The sequence below is a fragment of the Tyto alba genome, unplaced genomic scaffold, assembly GCF_018691265.1.
Source record: "Tyto alba isolate M040663 unplaced genomic scaffold, T.alba_DEE_v4.0 Super-Scaffold_2, whole genome shotgun sequence".
In the NCBI taxonomy this organism is placed as follows: Eukaryota; Metazoa; Chordata; class Aves; order Strigiformes; family Tytonidae; genus Tyto; species Tyto alba.
The window spans coordinates 90,063,291-90,076,980 of NW_024881282.1; the positions used below are offsets into that span (position 1 = coordinate 90,063,291).

General features: G+C 68.2%; 1 protein-coding gene across 1 annotated transcript in view; it reads right to left on the minus strand.

Moving 5' to 3' along the window:
• LOC122153358 (staphylococcal nuclease domain-containing protein 1-like) overlaps nucleotides 1–13,690 on the minus strand; it is a 79,214-nt gene that overhangs the window by 16,715 nt on the left and 48,809 nt on the right. Inside the window, 1 exon segment of the mRNA XM_042791878.1 lies at nucleotides 2,510–2,610. Within this exon segment, the coding sequence (XP_042647812.1) occupies nucleotides 2,510–2,610 (101 nt within the window).

The window sequence follows — 13,690 nt, forward strand, 5'->3', positions numbered from 1 at the left end:
GGGACATTGCGGGATGCTGTGGGATGCCACGGGATGCTGTGGGATGCCACGGGATGCTGTGGGATGCCACGGGAGGGCCGTGTGATGCCGTGGGATATTGTGGGATGCTCCCGCGGGCTGCCACGGGCTTCCCAAAGAGCAAAAGCTGGTGTGAACCCAGAGCCCTCCCGCCGCATCCCCCGCTCCCGCTGCTCCCAGCGGACCTGCCCCATCGTCCCCGGGGCCCTTTGGCACCACTTTGGTGGGTGCCTCCGCGTTAACGGTGCCCCGGGGTGCTGGGGCAACCCTCCCGACAGCGCCGGCGGCCCGGCCCGGCGCAGGGGGTGCCCGTGGGGCTCCCGACGTCCCGGCAGCCGCCTCCTCCGCCAGCCCATTCGCCGTGCCGGCGCGGCTTTGCTGCGACCGCCGAGCCCAAACCTCCGACCTCGCCCGTGGCTCGGCAGGGAAACACCGGGCGGGAGCGGCAGCGCCGGTCACCGCTGACAGAAGCACAGGGGCGCGCCGCGCTGCTGGGAGCAAACCGGGAAACCCCGGGGAGCTGGGAGAAGCGCCGAGGGACGCAGCGAGGGCACAGCCAGCCCGGAGCCCCCTCAGCGGGTCAGGCAGGAGAAGCTCAGTTTGTGCTCCAGCTCCTCACGCTCCCATGGGGGGGGGGTTTGAGGTGGGAGAGGGGGCTGAGCTGCGCGCCGGGCAGGGTCCCCGAGCAGCATCGCTCTGCTGCCCTCCACGACCCCCCCACCTCGAGGAGAGCGGATGCTGGGGGTGGGTAACTGTCCCCCCCCACCCCCCCCCCCCCCGGCTCCCCATCGCTGAGGGTGGATGTTATCCTCCTGCCACGCTCGGGGAGGGAGAGGTGCCACCCCAGGGGTGCAGCGGATGGCTTAGCCCGGCTCCCCCCGCCGCTGCCAGCACGGGCAGGGGGCTGCCAGCTGCCTGCACCAAGAGCACCCCGAGCTCGGCACGACCTGAAAGCTCCAGAAGCCAGGCGGGGAGGGGGGGGAAGGGAAGGGGGGGGGGGGGGGGGGTAGCACCCAGCGAGCTGGCAGCGTGCTCGGCCTGCCAAGCAGGGCTCAGCCCAGCCCAGATGCCAGGCACACAAGCCAGGCTTTCTTCCCGGCTCCGTCCCTGGCGCGGCACCCACGGCACAGACCCTGCTCTGTTGCTCAGGCCTAAACTCTAAAGGACCGAACCGCAGCGCCGGGAGCAAGGAGGTGTGGGGAGGTGGGGGGCTGCCCCACGCCGCGGCCCGGAGGCTCGCACGCCGCAGAGGCACCGGGGCGAGCTCCAGGCGCTCGCCCGGCCCCCTCCGCTGACGCCCGATTCCGGCGGCGAAGCCGACGCGAATTCCCCTGCAAATTCACGTCAGGTTTTTCTCCCGAAAAGGGGGCTGCGGCCGGGGAGGTGATCTGAAAGCAATTCGCAGGCGGAGACGCTATAAAGCAGGCGGCAGCGCTCGGGCGAGACGCTCCCGAGATGGGAAATCCTGCCCCGCCGCCGCGCGGTTTTTGCACCGCGCGCTCTTCCTCCTTGCGCGTCGCCGGTGACCCAGGACCTCACCTTCCGACAAGGAGCCCCAAAAACTCAACGGCCGGGCTGTCCCTCCCGAAAACCCGGTGAGACGCACTCGGCTGGAGAATCAGCTCCCTGGGGATGCGGTTAAAGCGCCACGGAATAAAACGGGTGGGTTTAAAGGTGGGGCAGGCAGCGCGGGGCTGCTCCGCCGGGCTCCGCCGCGCCTGGAATCTCCTTCCAGAAAAGCCCTTCGGGCTCCTGCTGCTGCCGTTTCACCCCGGGAGCAGCGTCCCGGCAGCAAGCACGGAGCAGCCCCAGCCCGGGCACGGGTAGGGCTGGATCCCTCCTTTGCCGCTGGCGTGGAAATTAAACCCACTCGTGAGCTAAACGTCACCAAAGGTCACTCCACGAGTGCCTTGATTAGACCGGAGCGGGGTGACGGGGAGCTTTCAAGCGGCACGGTGCCACGTCCCCTCGTGCAACGCGATGCTCCGCAGCTTCCCCAGGCCTTGGATTAAGGGAAAGAAAAGCGCAGCGCTGCAGCACTTTGGTCGCTTTCCAAAATAGCTGCTACGGGGGAAAAAAAAAAAAAAAAATCAAGGAAGCAAACGGCCTATGAGAAATCATCCCTACGCAGCTCCCGGAGCCGCTGCCACCCGGACGCGCGCCTCGCAGGCAGGATCTCACCGTAGGACCCGGGGAGGAAGGTCACTGAACCTGCCCCGGGTGTGGAAACTGGGGGGGGGGGGGGGGGGGGCAAGGGGGGGCTGCCCTGGCAGAGCCCACCCCGCGTCCTGGGGAGGCGATGTCCCTTGGGAGAGGACAGCCGTCCTGGGGACGCACCCGAGCAAGACGGTTCCTCCACAGCAACTCCCCGGGCTCGGGGGCCAAACTGCTGGAGGTGGGGCGGCGAGCACAGAGGGGCTGCAGGTCTGTGGGGTCTCGGTGTGTGTGTCCCCCCCCCCCGCCAGGCCCCGTTCCCCGGGGCCACACTTACATTCCTCCGATGGAGACGGTGGCACACGTGCGCTCGGAGAAGGCGGGCACGGTCTCGGTGGCACTGCTGGCCGGGCGGATGTAGTCCACCGTCACGTTCACCTGGGCAAGACAAGATGGGTGTGGGGGTCAGCTCCGTCCAGCCCGGGGGGTCCCCGCACACCCCCATCCTCCCCCTGCCCCCCCCCCCCCCCCCCCCCCCGACGGTGCTGCCAGCGACGCAACACCAGCGGGTGAGCCGGGGCCGGGCACGTTAAACCAGGAGCTTTCCGTGGCGAAGGAGATGCCACGGGGATCCCCGGCTCCTGCCAGGCACGCCGGCGAGCTCCCCGTGTGCCGGGGAGCCGTGGCAGGGATCCGGGGCGCGTGGCCAGCCCCGACGCCACCGGCTTTACGGGTAATTGCATTTTGGTAGGAGCCCGCAGGTGGAGGAGAGCGCGGCTCCCTGCTCAGCCGCGGCTGGCAGCAGCGTGGCCGGCACCGGGACGCCGAGGCCAGTTTGCAAAAAAGGCTTTGGCAAGGCAGGGAGCAGCGCCGGGCGCCCCAGAGAACCGGCCGTGCCCCCCATCCCGGCGTGGAGCGGGGCCCCGGCTGCGCCGTCCCCGTGGGGCCACGGCTGCCGGCTCGCCCCGTGGCACCCGGCTGGTGCTCAGCTTCCTCCTGCCGTGGACGGGCGCAACTTCCGCATCCCCCACCGCACCAGGGCTCGGGACACGCTGGGGGGTGCAGGGATGCTCACGGGTGAGAGCGTGGATCAGGTTCCCAGTTTGCTTTGGGGGGGAGGTCGCACGGGGGGGGGAGGGGGGGGAGCTGCGACACGGAGCAGGCCCCCCCCCGGTGATGCTGGCACCCCGATTTTGGCACCTCGAGGACCCGCCAGCGAGGACGCAGGCGCCCAGGTTGTGCCCCCCGGCGTTCCCGTCTCCGCACCCTCCCCGGGGTGCTCCCACAGCGGCGTCACCCCTGCTCGCAGGTCTGTGTGTGTCCCCCCCCCCAGCCCCCCCCCCCAGCCCCCGGCTCAGGTCCCGGGTGCGTTTTGCAGCACCTGGTGCGTGCAAAGGCGCTCCCGTGCCCCCGGGGCTCGCGCTCGGAGAGGCAACGCTCACCAGTGGAAAATCAACTCCCGAGAGCATCCACAGCCCCGGCTCAGGCACCCCCTGCACCCCCAGACCCAGATCAGGCACCTCCTGCACCCCCAGCCCCAGCTCAGGCACCCCCTGCACCCCCAGCCCCGGCTCAGGCACCCCCTGCACCCCCAGCCCTGGCTCAGGTACCTCCTGCACCCCCAGACCCAGCTCAGGCACCCCCTGCACCCCCAGCCCCAGCTCAGGCACCCCCTGCACCCCCAGCCCCGGCTCAGGTACCTCCTGCACCCCCAGCCCCAGCTCAGCCACCCCCTGCACCTCCAGACCCAGCTCAGGCACCTCCTGCACCCCCAGACCCAGCTCAGGCACCTCCTGCACCCCCAATCCCAGCTCAGGCACCTCCTGCACCTCCAGCTCAGGCACCTTCTGCACCCCCAACCCCAGCTCAGGCACCTCCTGCACCCCCAGACCCAGATCAGGCACCACCTGCACCCCCAGACCCAGCTCAGGCACCCCCTGCACCCCCAGCCCCAGCTCAGGCACCCCCTGCACCCCCAGCCCCGGCTCAGGTACCTCCTGCACCCCCAGCCCCAGCTCAGCCACCCCCTGCACCTCCAGACCCAGCTCAGGCACCTCCTGCACCCCCAGACCCAGCTCAGGCACCTCCTGCACCCCCAATCCCAGCTCAGGCACCTCCTGCACCTCCAGCTCAGGCACCTTCTGCACCCCCAACCCCAGCTCAGGCACCTCCTGCACCCCCAGACCCAGATCAGGCACCACCTGCACCCCCAGACCCAGCTCAGGCACCCCCTGCACCCCCAGCCCCGGCTCAGGCACCCCCTGCACCCCCAGCTCCAGCTCAGGCACCTCCTGCACCCCCAATCCCAGCTCAGGCACCTCCTGCACCTCCAGCCCCAGCTCAGGCACCTCCTGCACCCCCAGATCCAGCTCAGGCACCTCCTGCACCTCCAGCCCCAGCTCAGGCACCTCCTGCACCCCCAGACCCAGCTCAGGCACCTCCTGCACCCCCAACTCCACCTCCTGCACCCCCAGACCCAGCTCAGGCACCTCCTGCACCCCCAACCCCACCTCCTGCACCCCCAGCCCCGCCTGTGGCCCCTCCTGCACTCCCCCCGCAGCCGTACACCCACTCTTGGGGAGCTGCTCAGCCCAGGCCCCGCGCCCCACCCCCCCCCCCCCCCAACCCACTTTTACCCGTGGCAGACCCGGACCCCCCAGCCCAGGAGCACCAGGGGACACTTGCGAGCAGCAGCACCCAGCCCCGGGGCTCCGCTCCGCACCCACGCCGAGCCCAGCTGCACCCACGTGCCACCCGCAGGCACCCAAAGCCGGAGGGGAAGCACCCCGGCTCCGTGGGGCACCGGGCGCAGCTCAGAGGGGCGGGGGGGGGGGGTGGGTTCCAAAACCAAAACGCTTCCCGGGCGCAGAGAGAGCGACGTGCCGAGCTGCCAGCACCCACTGCGGCGCAGCGGGGGGTGGATCTGGTGGTGTCCCCCCCCTCCCTCCTGCACCCATGGGTCCCACAGCAGGCTCTCGCTCCCTCCCAAGGCCGGCCAGCGTGGACGGCGGGCGGCTAGCGGCTCATTTCCAAGGTCAGCTGCAGTCAGTGCGAATTAAATCACTCCGCCAGCCCTGCTCCCCGGAGGAAATCCAGCCCGGAGAAGCGCGGCACTAGCGGAGCCTCTGCGTGGCCGACACGTTCAATGTCACCGGCCCGGCACGGCGAGGTGCTGGCCGAGCCAGCGTCCCCGTCCCCATCGCCACGTGCCCTGTGCCCAGCCACCGGCGCTGGCGTCAGGACAGCGGCCCCCGGGAAATGCAGGGCCATCGCCGCCAAAAACCTTCCTCACACCCACGGCTGGAGGAGGAGGAGGAGGAGGAGGAGGAGGAGGAGGAGGGAACCAAGCACTGCAGCCCCGGCACGTGGTGACTGGTAGATGCTCCCCAGCGTGTGGTCACTGCCACGTGGTCCCCAGGATGTGGCCCCTGGCATATTGTCCCCAGCATCACAGACCATATTGTCCCCAACATCATAGTCCAAACGATGTGGTCCTCAGGATGTGGCCCGTGCCACATTGTCCCCAGCACCATGGTCCCAATGCCGTGGTCCCCAGCACGTGGTCTCCAGGATGTGGCCTGTGCCATACTGTCCCCCCAGCATCACAGTCCCAACGATGTGGTCACCAGGATATGGTCCCTGGCATATTGTCCCCAGCATCATGGTCCATATTGTCCCCAACATCATGGTCCCAACGATGTGGTCACCAGGATGTGGGCCGTGCCACATTGTCCCCAGCACCATGGTCCCATTGCCGTGGTCCCCAGCATGTGGTCCCCGGCCGGCTGGCCAGGCTGGCTCTGGCAGGCAGCTTTTTGGGAGCATCCTCCCGGCCTCGGAGGCAGGAGGGGGGGGCCCCCGGCTCCACTTCACGGCCCCGACACGTGGCACGAGCTTGCAGGGGAGGCGAAAATAATCCCTGCGAGTTTGTGACGAAGAAGAGCCGGGAGATCCGTGGGCGTTTCCGACAGTAATTATAGCAGAGCGAGTCTGGTCTGCCACCCACCCCTGCCATATGCGCCCACCCTGCGCCCACCCGGTGCAGCCCCCCTCCTCCCTGCTGCACCCCGTGTCCCCGTGGCAGGGGACAGTCCCCTCCCACCCCCCCCGGCCAGGCTGGAGCCACGGCACGGAGCCCACCCCGGCCCTCTCCGAGCCGCAGGCACCAAAACGGGGGTGCTGCCCACGCACCCCTCCTTGTCCCCACCTCTGCCCGTCCCTCCCTGCAGGGATGAGCCCCCCCCCCCCGCCCCGGCCTCTGCAGGGACAGGGAGCACCTCCAGGCAGGTCCTACAGACCCTGGGGCGGGGAGCGCGCCCCCCCAGTTTGGGGAGGGCACCCATGGGTGCAGGCAGATGCCGCGCCGGGGGATGCTCTGCTGTGGTTGGTGCCCAGCCACACCGAAACACGCCGCCGCTCCCCGCACCAGTAAGGGAGCTGGGGCAGTCCCACAGCCCTGATTATTCCCTATTTTTATTCCTCTCCCCTCCCTGGGGATGAGACCGGGAACAGCAGGGACGTGGCTGATGCCACCCACGACCCAAACCCACGTGCTCCCATTTGCTCCCTGAGCTCCTCCAGCCTGGCTGCTGGGGGGGACGGGGGAGAGCCCGGGCATGGGGGGGGGGGGCTCGCCACTGTCGGAGCTGCACCGCTGGCCCCAGGGCTGCCAGCCCATCCCAGGCCAGCCGGGCCATGCCGTGCCGTGCCGTGCCGTGCCAGGAGGGCACAACCCCATCGCTCACACGAGCCCAAGCCCTTCCTTGCCGACACCGCTCGGCGATCCCGGAGCAGCCGGCCCAAGGCTCGCCCCAGCCCAAACAGAATTAGGGCTGGGGGGGATTCAGGAGGCACCGCGGGGGCAGCCGGACCCTCGGGGGAAAGATCCAGCGTCACATTTTCCCCCCGGGCAGGCAGTTTCCTTCCTGAGGGCCCGTGCGTGCCGGCTCAGCCCAGCCTCCCCACCCGTGCCGCTGCAGGAAGGGTGCTTTGCTGGGACCGGCAAGCAGGAGCTGGGCCAGTTTGCCAAGCCCTTCGCTAGCCACCCTCCACCTTTCCACCCCATCTGGATCCTCCCGTCCCTCCTCGAAAGGCGAGGGAAGAGCCCGGGACGTGGTACGGGGGACGCTCCATGCCGCCGCGCCACGGAGAGCCCCCGCGGAGCCCGCAGAGCCTCGACCGCTGCCGAAAGCGGAGCCTGCCGCCGCTCTGCGCCCCAATTCCCCACCGGCTCCGGCAGCAGCGGGGCTAGCGAGCCCCCCAGGGTTGTAGCCCCGGGTGGGCGAGCCCAGCCAGCAGCCCCGGGGCTAGGACCGACCTTGCCAGAGCCTCAAATAACTCAGGGCTGCAGCCTGGCAATGGAAGGGCCCGGCAGAGCCGCGTGGGGAAGCGTCGGAAGGAGGAAAATCAACTCACAAAGAGGAAACGGCCCCAAATTTCTGGTTATTACGCCAAGAACAGCCACATTTGCTCTTTTCACCCTCCCCTGCTGCTGGGGAGGCACCGCAGCCCGCTGCAGCGCCCGGAGCCGAGCGTGCCGGCAGCCTCCTCCTCCCCTCCTGCTCGCCTGCGCCTGCATGCGCCGTTCATTCCAAGCAGAACGCCGGCGGGAGCAGATCTCTCCCCAGTTGGGCGCTGGGGAGCAGCCAGCTCTCCAGAAGGCTTTGAACAGCAAAATCCTCCCCGGTTTCACACGCCGGGATGACGCAGCGCATTCCCGGGAAGCTCGGCAGCCAGCGCCCCGCAAAGCTCCCACCTCCCGGCTGCGCCGCTTTGCAGAAAGTGGGACCTTCCCCAAAAACGCCCCAGCTGCACCCCGACTGCCGTGCCGTGCCGTGCCGTGCCGTGCCGCCAGCTCTCCCCAACGCTGCAGGCTGCCCGTAACACACAGCGAAAATTGCCCAGCAGTGCAAAAATCTGCAAAAGTCTGACAAAATCTGCGAAAAGTCTGCAAGAGTCTTCTCTCCTCTGGGGAGAGGGAGGATGCTCCAGGGGGGAAATGTTTCCCCCAGCCAAACCCTGGTTTTCCCGGGTTTAATCTCCGGTCCGCCGGCGGTGCTGGCACCGGGAATGCTGCTTTGGGTATATCCCCGAAAGGAGCGCCCCGGGAAGCATCCCAGTGCCTCTGAGCTACAGGACCTGACCAGACACAGGCAGAGGCACTGGAAAACTGCAGGGAAAACCCCGGCTGCTGCTTTCCAGGTACGCCGGGGCCTCGGATTCGCGCTCACAGGCTCCCGCGGGCAGCTGAGAGGTTTTATCAGTTCGCTGTCAGCCTTCCCTTTGACGAGACTCCAGCCCTGAGCTGCATCGCTAACAAATCCCCAGGCATTAGAAATAAGCCGGAGCTTTGGAGATCAATTGGCGCCGGCGTCGGGATGGAGGGCGAGGGCCACCCACGTGCCCCTCCGCCCGGGAAGGGAGGGAGGTGGGGGGGGAAAGGCGAAGCACGGCTGCGGTTTGGCCACGCTGCTCTTCCTCCCGTCCCTCGGCATTGGCCACGCACAACCCGCCGGCCTCCCCCCTTCTCGCCCCCTCCCCGTCGATCCGGGAACGGCACGTGCGTGATTGCGCCCTGGTGTGCTGGGGGGGGGGGGGTTTGGGCAGCAGGCGAGGGGGCCGCGGTGGTGCCCCCGCTGGGAGAAGCGTCTCGAAAGCTCCCCCGGCTCCAAGGGCGAGGCAATCGGCGACGGCGGCTGCGCCTCTGCGATAACGTGTTGGAGCAGGGGAATCGCAGAGGGGGGCTGGGACTTGCGAGGAGGAGTTGGGAAAAGGACGGGCACCCGGGGGAGTGGAAGGAAGGAGGGTGAAGAGGGGAGGTGCGCCGGAGCAGAGAGCCCCATATCCCGTGGGGAGGCGGCAGGGCCACCCCCCTGCCACCCGTGGAGGTCACTGGTGGAGCAGAGGCCGACCCGCGGCCTTGGAGGAGCCCACGCCAGGGACAGGCGGCTGCGCCCAAAGGAGGCCGGGACTCTGAGGGAAGAAGCAGCCCCCGCTGTTGGGGCTCGGCGCTGGGAGGGCTGCAACACGCGGGGGGGGGGGGACCCACGCTGGAGCATCTGCAGTCCGGGGGGAGGACTCGCGCCGGGGAAGGCTCGTGGAGGACGGTCTGCAGTGAGAAGGGAGCTCTGGGGAGCAGGGGAGGGATGCAAAGTGTTCCCTCCCACCCTCTCGAGAAGGAAGGAGCGACAGGACTGACCACATCCCCCACTCCCTGCCCCCTGCGCTGCTGGGGGAGGAGGGAGAGATGGGGAGCAGAGCTGAGCCCGGGGAGAAGGTGGTGGGGGGGGGAAAGGTGGTTTTGGATGTGGTGGCGCTTCTCACCGTCCCACCCTGCCTGTTAAGCGTTGGCTTTGTTAGTGTTTGAATTAAAGTGGTGGGTTTTTGTCTTCCCCTAACGAGTCTGTCTTTTGCCCGTGACCATAACGGGTGAGCCACCCCTCCCTGTCCAGAGCTGGATTCCTGATCCACTTTGCTTCATTTTCCTCCTTCCCATTCCTGATGGGGGGAAGGGAGGAGTGAGCGGCTGCGTGGTGCTCAGTTGCCCCCTGGGCTCAAACCAGGACACATCCCTCTGCACCGGCCTGGACTCAAGGGACCTTCTGCTGAGGCAGGAGCAGGATGCTCGCCCCCGCGGCGCCGGAGTTCGAGGCTGGGGCACAGGCAGCGCCGCCAGGTACGGACATCTCCCCGGTGACGGGGGAACGGGTGAAATTATCCCCAGGGCCGGAGCCATAAAGCACGAGGAGCACGTCGCGGCTTTGGGGGTTCACCCTGGCCCCACACGAGCCTCCGCTCACAGTTGCGTGGTTGCTGGGGTGCAGGGGGGGTGAGAAATGCTCGCCTTTGCTTGTTGAAGCTGCACCCCCCACCCGGGGCCCGCTGCCGGGCAGGTAAGGGGGCTCACCCCAGCGCCACCACCCCTCGGTGTCCCCAGGGACCTTCCCGGGTCCCCACCAAACTCACGGCCCCCAGCACCGAGGCCGGAGGCACCGAAAACCCTGCGGAGTGGGGTGGGTGAGGGGCATCCTGCGGAGCCCCCAGAGCCCCACGTCCTTAGGGGAGCAGCCCCTTGGGCACCCTGGGGTGCTTGGGCACCCCGGGGAGAGCCGCCCCTCCGCCCGCCGGCCGCAGAGCTGCTCTTAAGGCAAGGACTGAATCGCTTCCATGCACAAGGTCTATTTTTCCATGAATTATTATCTCGTGTCGTCTCCCTCCGTCCGAACGATTAATCCCCGCCCCCCCCCCCAGCTAATTAGAGGAAAGGGCCAAGAGCACCCATTTAGACTCGATTCAATTGCCTGCGCGATGGCGTAATTAAAAAAAACTGCTTAAGGGCCGTGCACGCCCAGCGCCGCAATCGATGGGCAGTGCCTGTGCCGGGGCGGGGGGGGAGCCGTCCCCCACCCCGCCACGCACCAGAGATTTATTCCACCGCGGGAGATAAATCCATAGCAGGGGCGGCGGCAGCCGGTTCATCCCGCACCGCCGGGCAAATTCCAGCGTGCCGGGTCACTCCCGCGGCTGCCGGGAGCAGCTCTTGCGCCGGGGCACGTGCCGTGGCGGTGCAGGGTGCCGGCATCGGCGCAGCGAGAGCTGGCAGGCCAGCCGAGAAAAAAAATTAAAAAAAAAAACCAAAACACAAACCCACCCCCCCCACCCCCCCCCCGATAAAGGGAAAAACAACGCGCCGCGAAGATTCCCGGCTTCGGAAACTTCACGCTGCTTTGAGGGAAGGGGGAGGGAGAGAAAAGAAATTCTGCTCCGTCTGCCCCCCAAGGCCCTGGGAATTCAGACGTGGTTTCCCACAGCCCCACTCGTCTCCCAGCGCGAGGAGCGAAAGCGAAGGGGCGGCCGTGGGGGGATCTCTTCCCCTTCTCCCTTCGGTGCTTTCTCCAGAGGGAGGGGGGGAACAGGGGGAATTCTTGCTGGAAGCAGTCACAGCGGTTTATTTTTGCTGTGGGGGCGGGGGGGGGGCCCAGGGGAAGCTGTCGCGCTGCGTTTCGGCAGGACGGGGAGCAGCGGTGCGCCGGGGCTGGGGGGGGGACGTGGGGGATCTTGTCACCGGGAGGGCGGGGGGGGGGGGGGGTTGTTCAGAAAAGGTGGTGGAAAATGGGTGGTGGGAGGCAAGGCTTCAACCTGCTGCGCCAGGCCGGCGGCATCCGGCAGCCCGGGGGGAGCGCGGCCGCCCCCGGCCAGGCGCTGGGGCTCGTGCTGGAAGCAGCCGGAGCTGGCAGTGTCCCTGCAGGACGGACGGACGGACGGACGGACAGGCAGCAGGGTGCCGGGGAAGCTGGGAGGGCTGGCTGCTCGCCTGCCCTGGCAAGCCCGCCTCGAGGCTGCCGTGGGGCCAGCGCAGGCGGCCACTGGTGGGAGTGGGGCACGGCCCCAGGGTGGGAGAGACGGGCTGCTGCCTCCTGCCTGCCCTCCTGCCTGCATCCATCCCTGCCTGCATCCCTGCCTGCCCTCCTGCCTGCATCCATCCCTGCCTGCATCCCTGCCTGCCCTCCTGCCTGCATCCATGCCTGCCTGCATCCCTGCCTGCCCTCCTGCCTGCATCCATCCCTGCCTGCATCCCTGCCTGCCCTCCTGCCTGCATCCATCCCTACCTGCATCCCTGCCTGCATCCCTGCCTGCCCTCCTGCCTGCATCCATCCCTGCCTGCATCCCTGCCTGCCCTCCTGCCTGCCTGCATCCCTGCCTGCATCCATCCCTACCTGCATCCCTGCCTGCATCCCTGCCTGCCTGCATCCCTGCCTGCCCTCCTGCCTGCATCCCTGCCTGCATTCCTGCCTGCCCTCCTGCCTGCCTGCATCCATCCCTACCTGCATCCCTGCCTGCCTGCATCCCTGCCTGCATTCCTGTCTGCATCCTTGCCTGCATCCCCACCTGCATCCCTGCCTGCCTGCATCCTTACCTGCCTGCATCCCTGCCTGCATCCCTACCTGCATCCCTGCCTGCCTGCATCCCTGCCTGCATTCCTGTCTGCATCCTTGCCTGCATCCCCACCTGCATCCCTGCCTGCCTGCATCCTTACCTGCCTGCATCCCTGCCTGCATCCCTACCTGCATCCCTGCCTGCCTGCATCCTTACCTGCCTGCATCCATCCCTGCTTGCATTCCTGTCTGCATCCTTGCCTGCCTGCATCCCTGCCTGCATCCTTGCATTCATCCCTGCCTGCATTCATCCCTGCCTGCATCCTTGCATTCATCTCTGCCTGCATCCTTGCATTCAACCCTGCCTGCATCCATCCCTGCCTGCATCCCTGCCTGCCCTCCTGCCTGCATCCATCCCTGCCTGCATCCCTACCTGCATCCCTGCCTGCATCCATCCCTGCCCACATCCCTGCCTGCATCCCTGCCTGCCTGCATCCCTGCCTGCATCCCTGCCTGCCCTCCTGCCCGCTGCCTCCCTGCCTGCTCCCCACATCCCTTCCCCTGCCCACCGCCGCGCTCACCGCCCGGCACCGCGGCCAATCCCCCCCGCCAAGCCGCACCCGCCTCCGCATCCCAGAAGCACCGGCAGCGAGGCCAACAACTCACCCTGGCCTAATTATTCCGAATATTCAATTCCTCGATCTCGAAGGGGGCTGATGGCGCTCCGCCGGCGGTGAGCCCTCCCGCGACCCCCTCGAGCCGTGTCAGCCCTTCCCAAGGCAGCAAAAGGCGGCGGGACGGCATCCCCGGGGGCCAGGCTGGGGTAGGTGCCGGGGGTGCACAGGGCAGACCCCGAACCTCGAGTCCCCTGCAGTGGAGGGGGACCCCACACCCACGGCAGCGCGGCCGCGGTCGCTCGGCACCCGTCGCCCACCACAGCCCCCGGGGACCCGCGGCCGGGGATGCCGGGAGCACGGCCGGAGCGGGCCCGGAGATCCCGATCTCCAGAGGATCCTGGACATCAGTCGATCCCGGGGCTCTGCGGGAAGGGAGCCCCTCCGGAGAGGGCAGGGGTCCCCGGGGCAGGCAGGGCTCCCCAGAGCAGGCAGGGCTCCCCAAAATGGGCAGGCAGGGCTCCCCAGAAGGGGCAGGGCTTCCCAAAATCAGCAGGCAGAGCTCTACAGAAAAGGCAGTGCTCCCCAAAATGGGCAGGCAGGGCTCCCCAAAGTGGGCAGGGCTCCCCAAAATGGGCAGGCAGGGCTCCCCAGAACAGGCAGGGCTCCCTAAAATGGGCAGGGCTCCCCAAAATGGGCAGGCAGGGCTCCCCAGAGCAGGCAGGGCTCCCCAAAATGGGCAGGCAGGGCTCCCCGGAATGGGCAAGGCTCCCCAAAATGGGCAGGCAGGGCTCCCTGAAACGGGCAGGGCTCCCCAAAATGGGCAGGCAGGGCTCCCCAGAGCAGGCAGGGCTCCCCAAAATGGGCAGGCAGGGCTCCCCGGAACGGGCAGGGCTCCCCAAAATGGGCAGGCAGGGCTCCCCGGAACGGGCAGGGCTCCCCAGGGCACCCCTGCAAACGCGCACGGTGCTGGAGCCGTGCTGACGCCGCAGGCAGCGCTGCGTATCGGTGCCAGCCCACCCTGTTTGA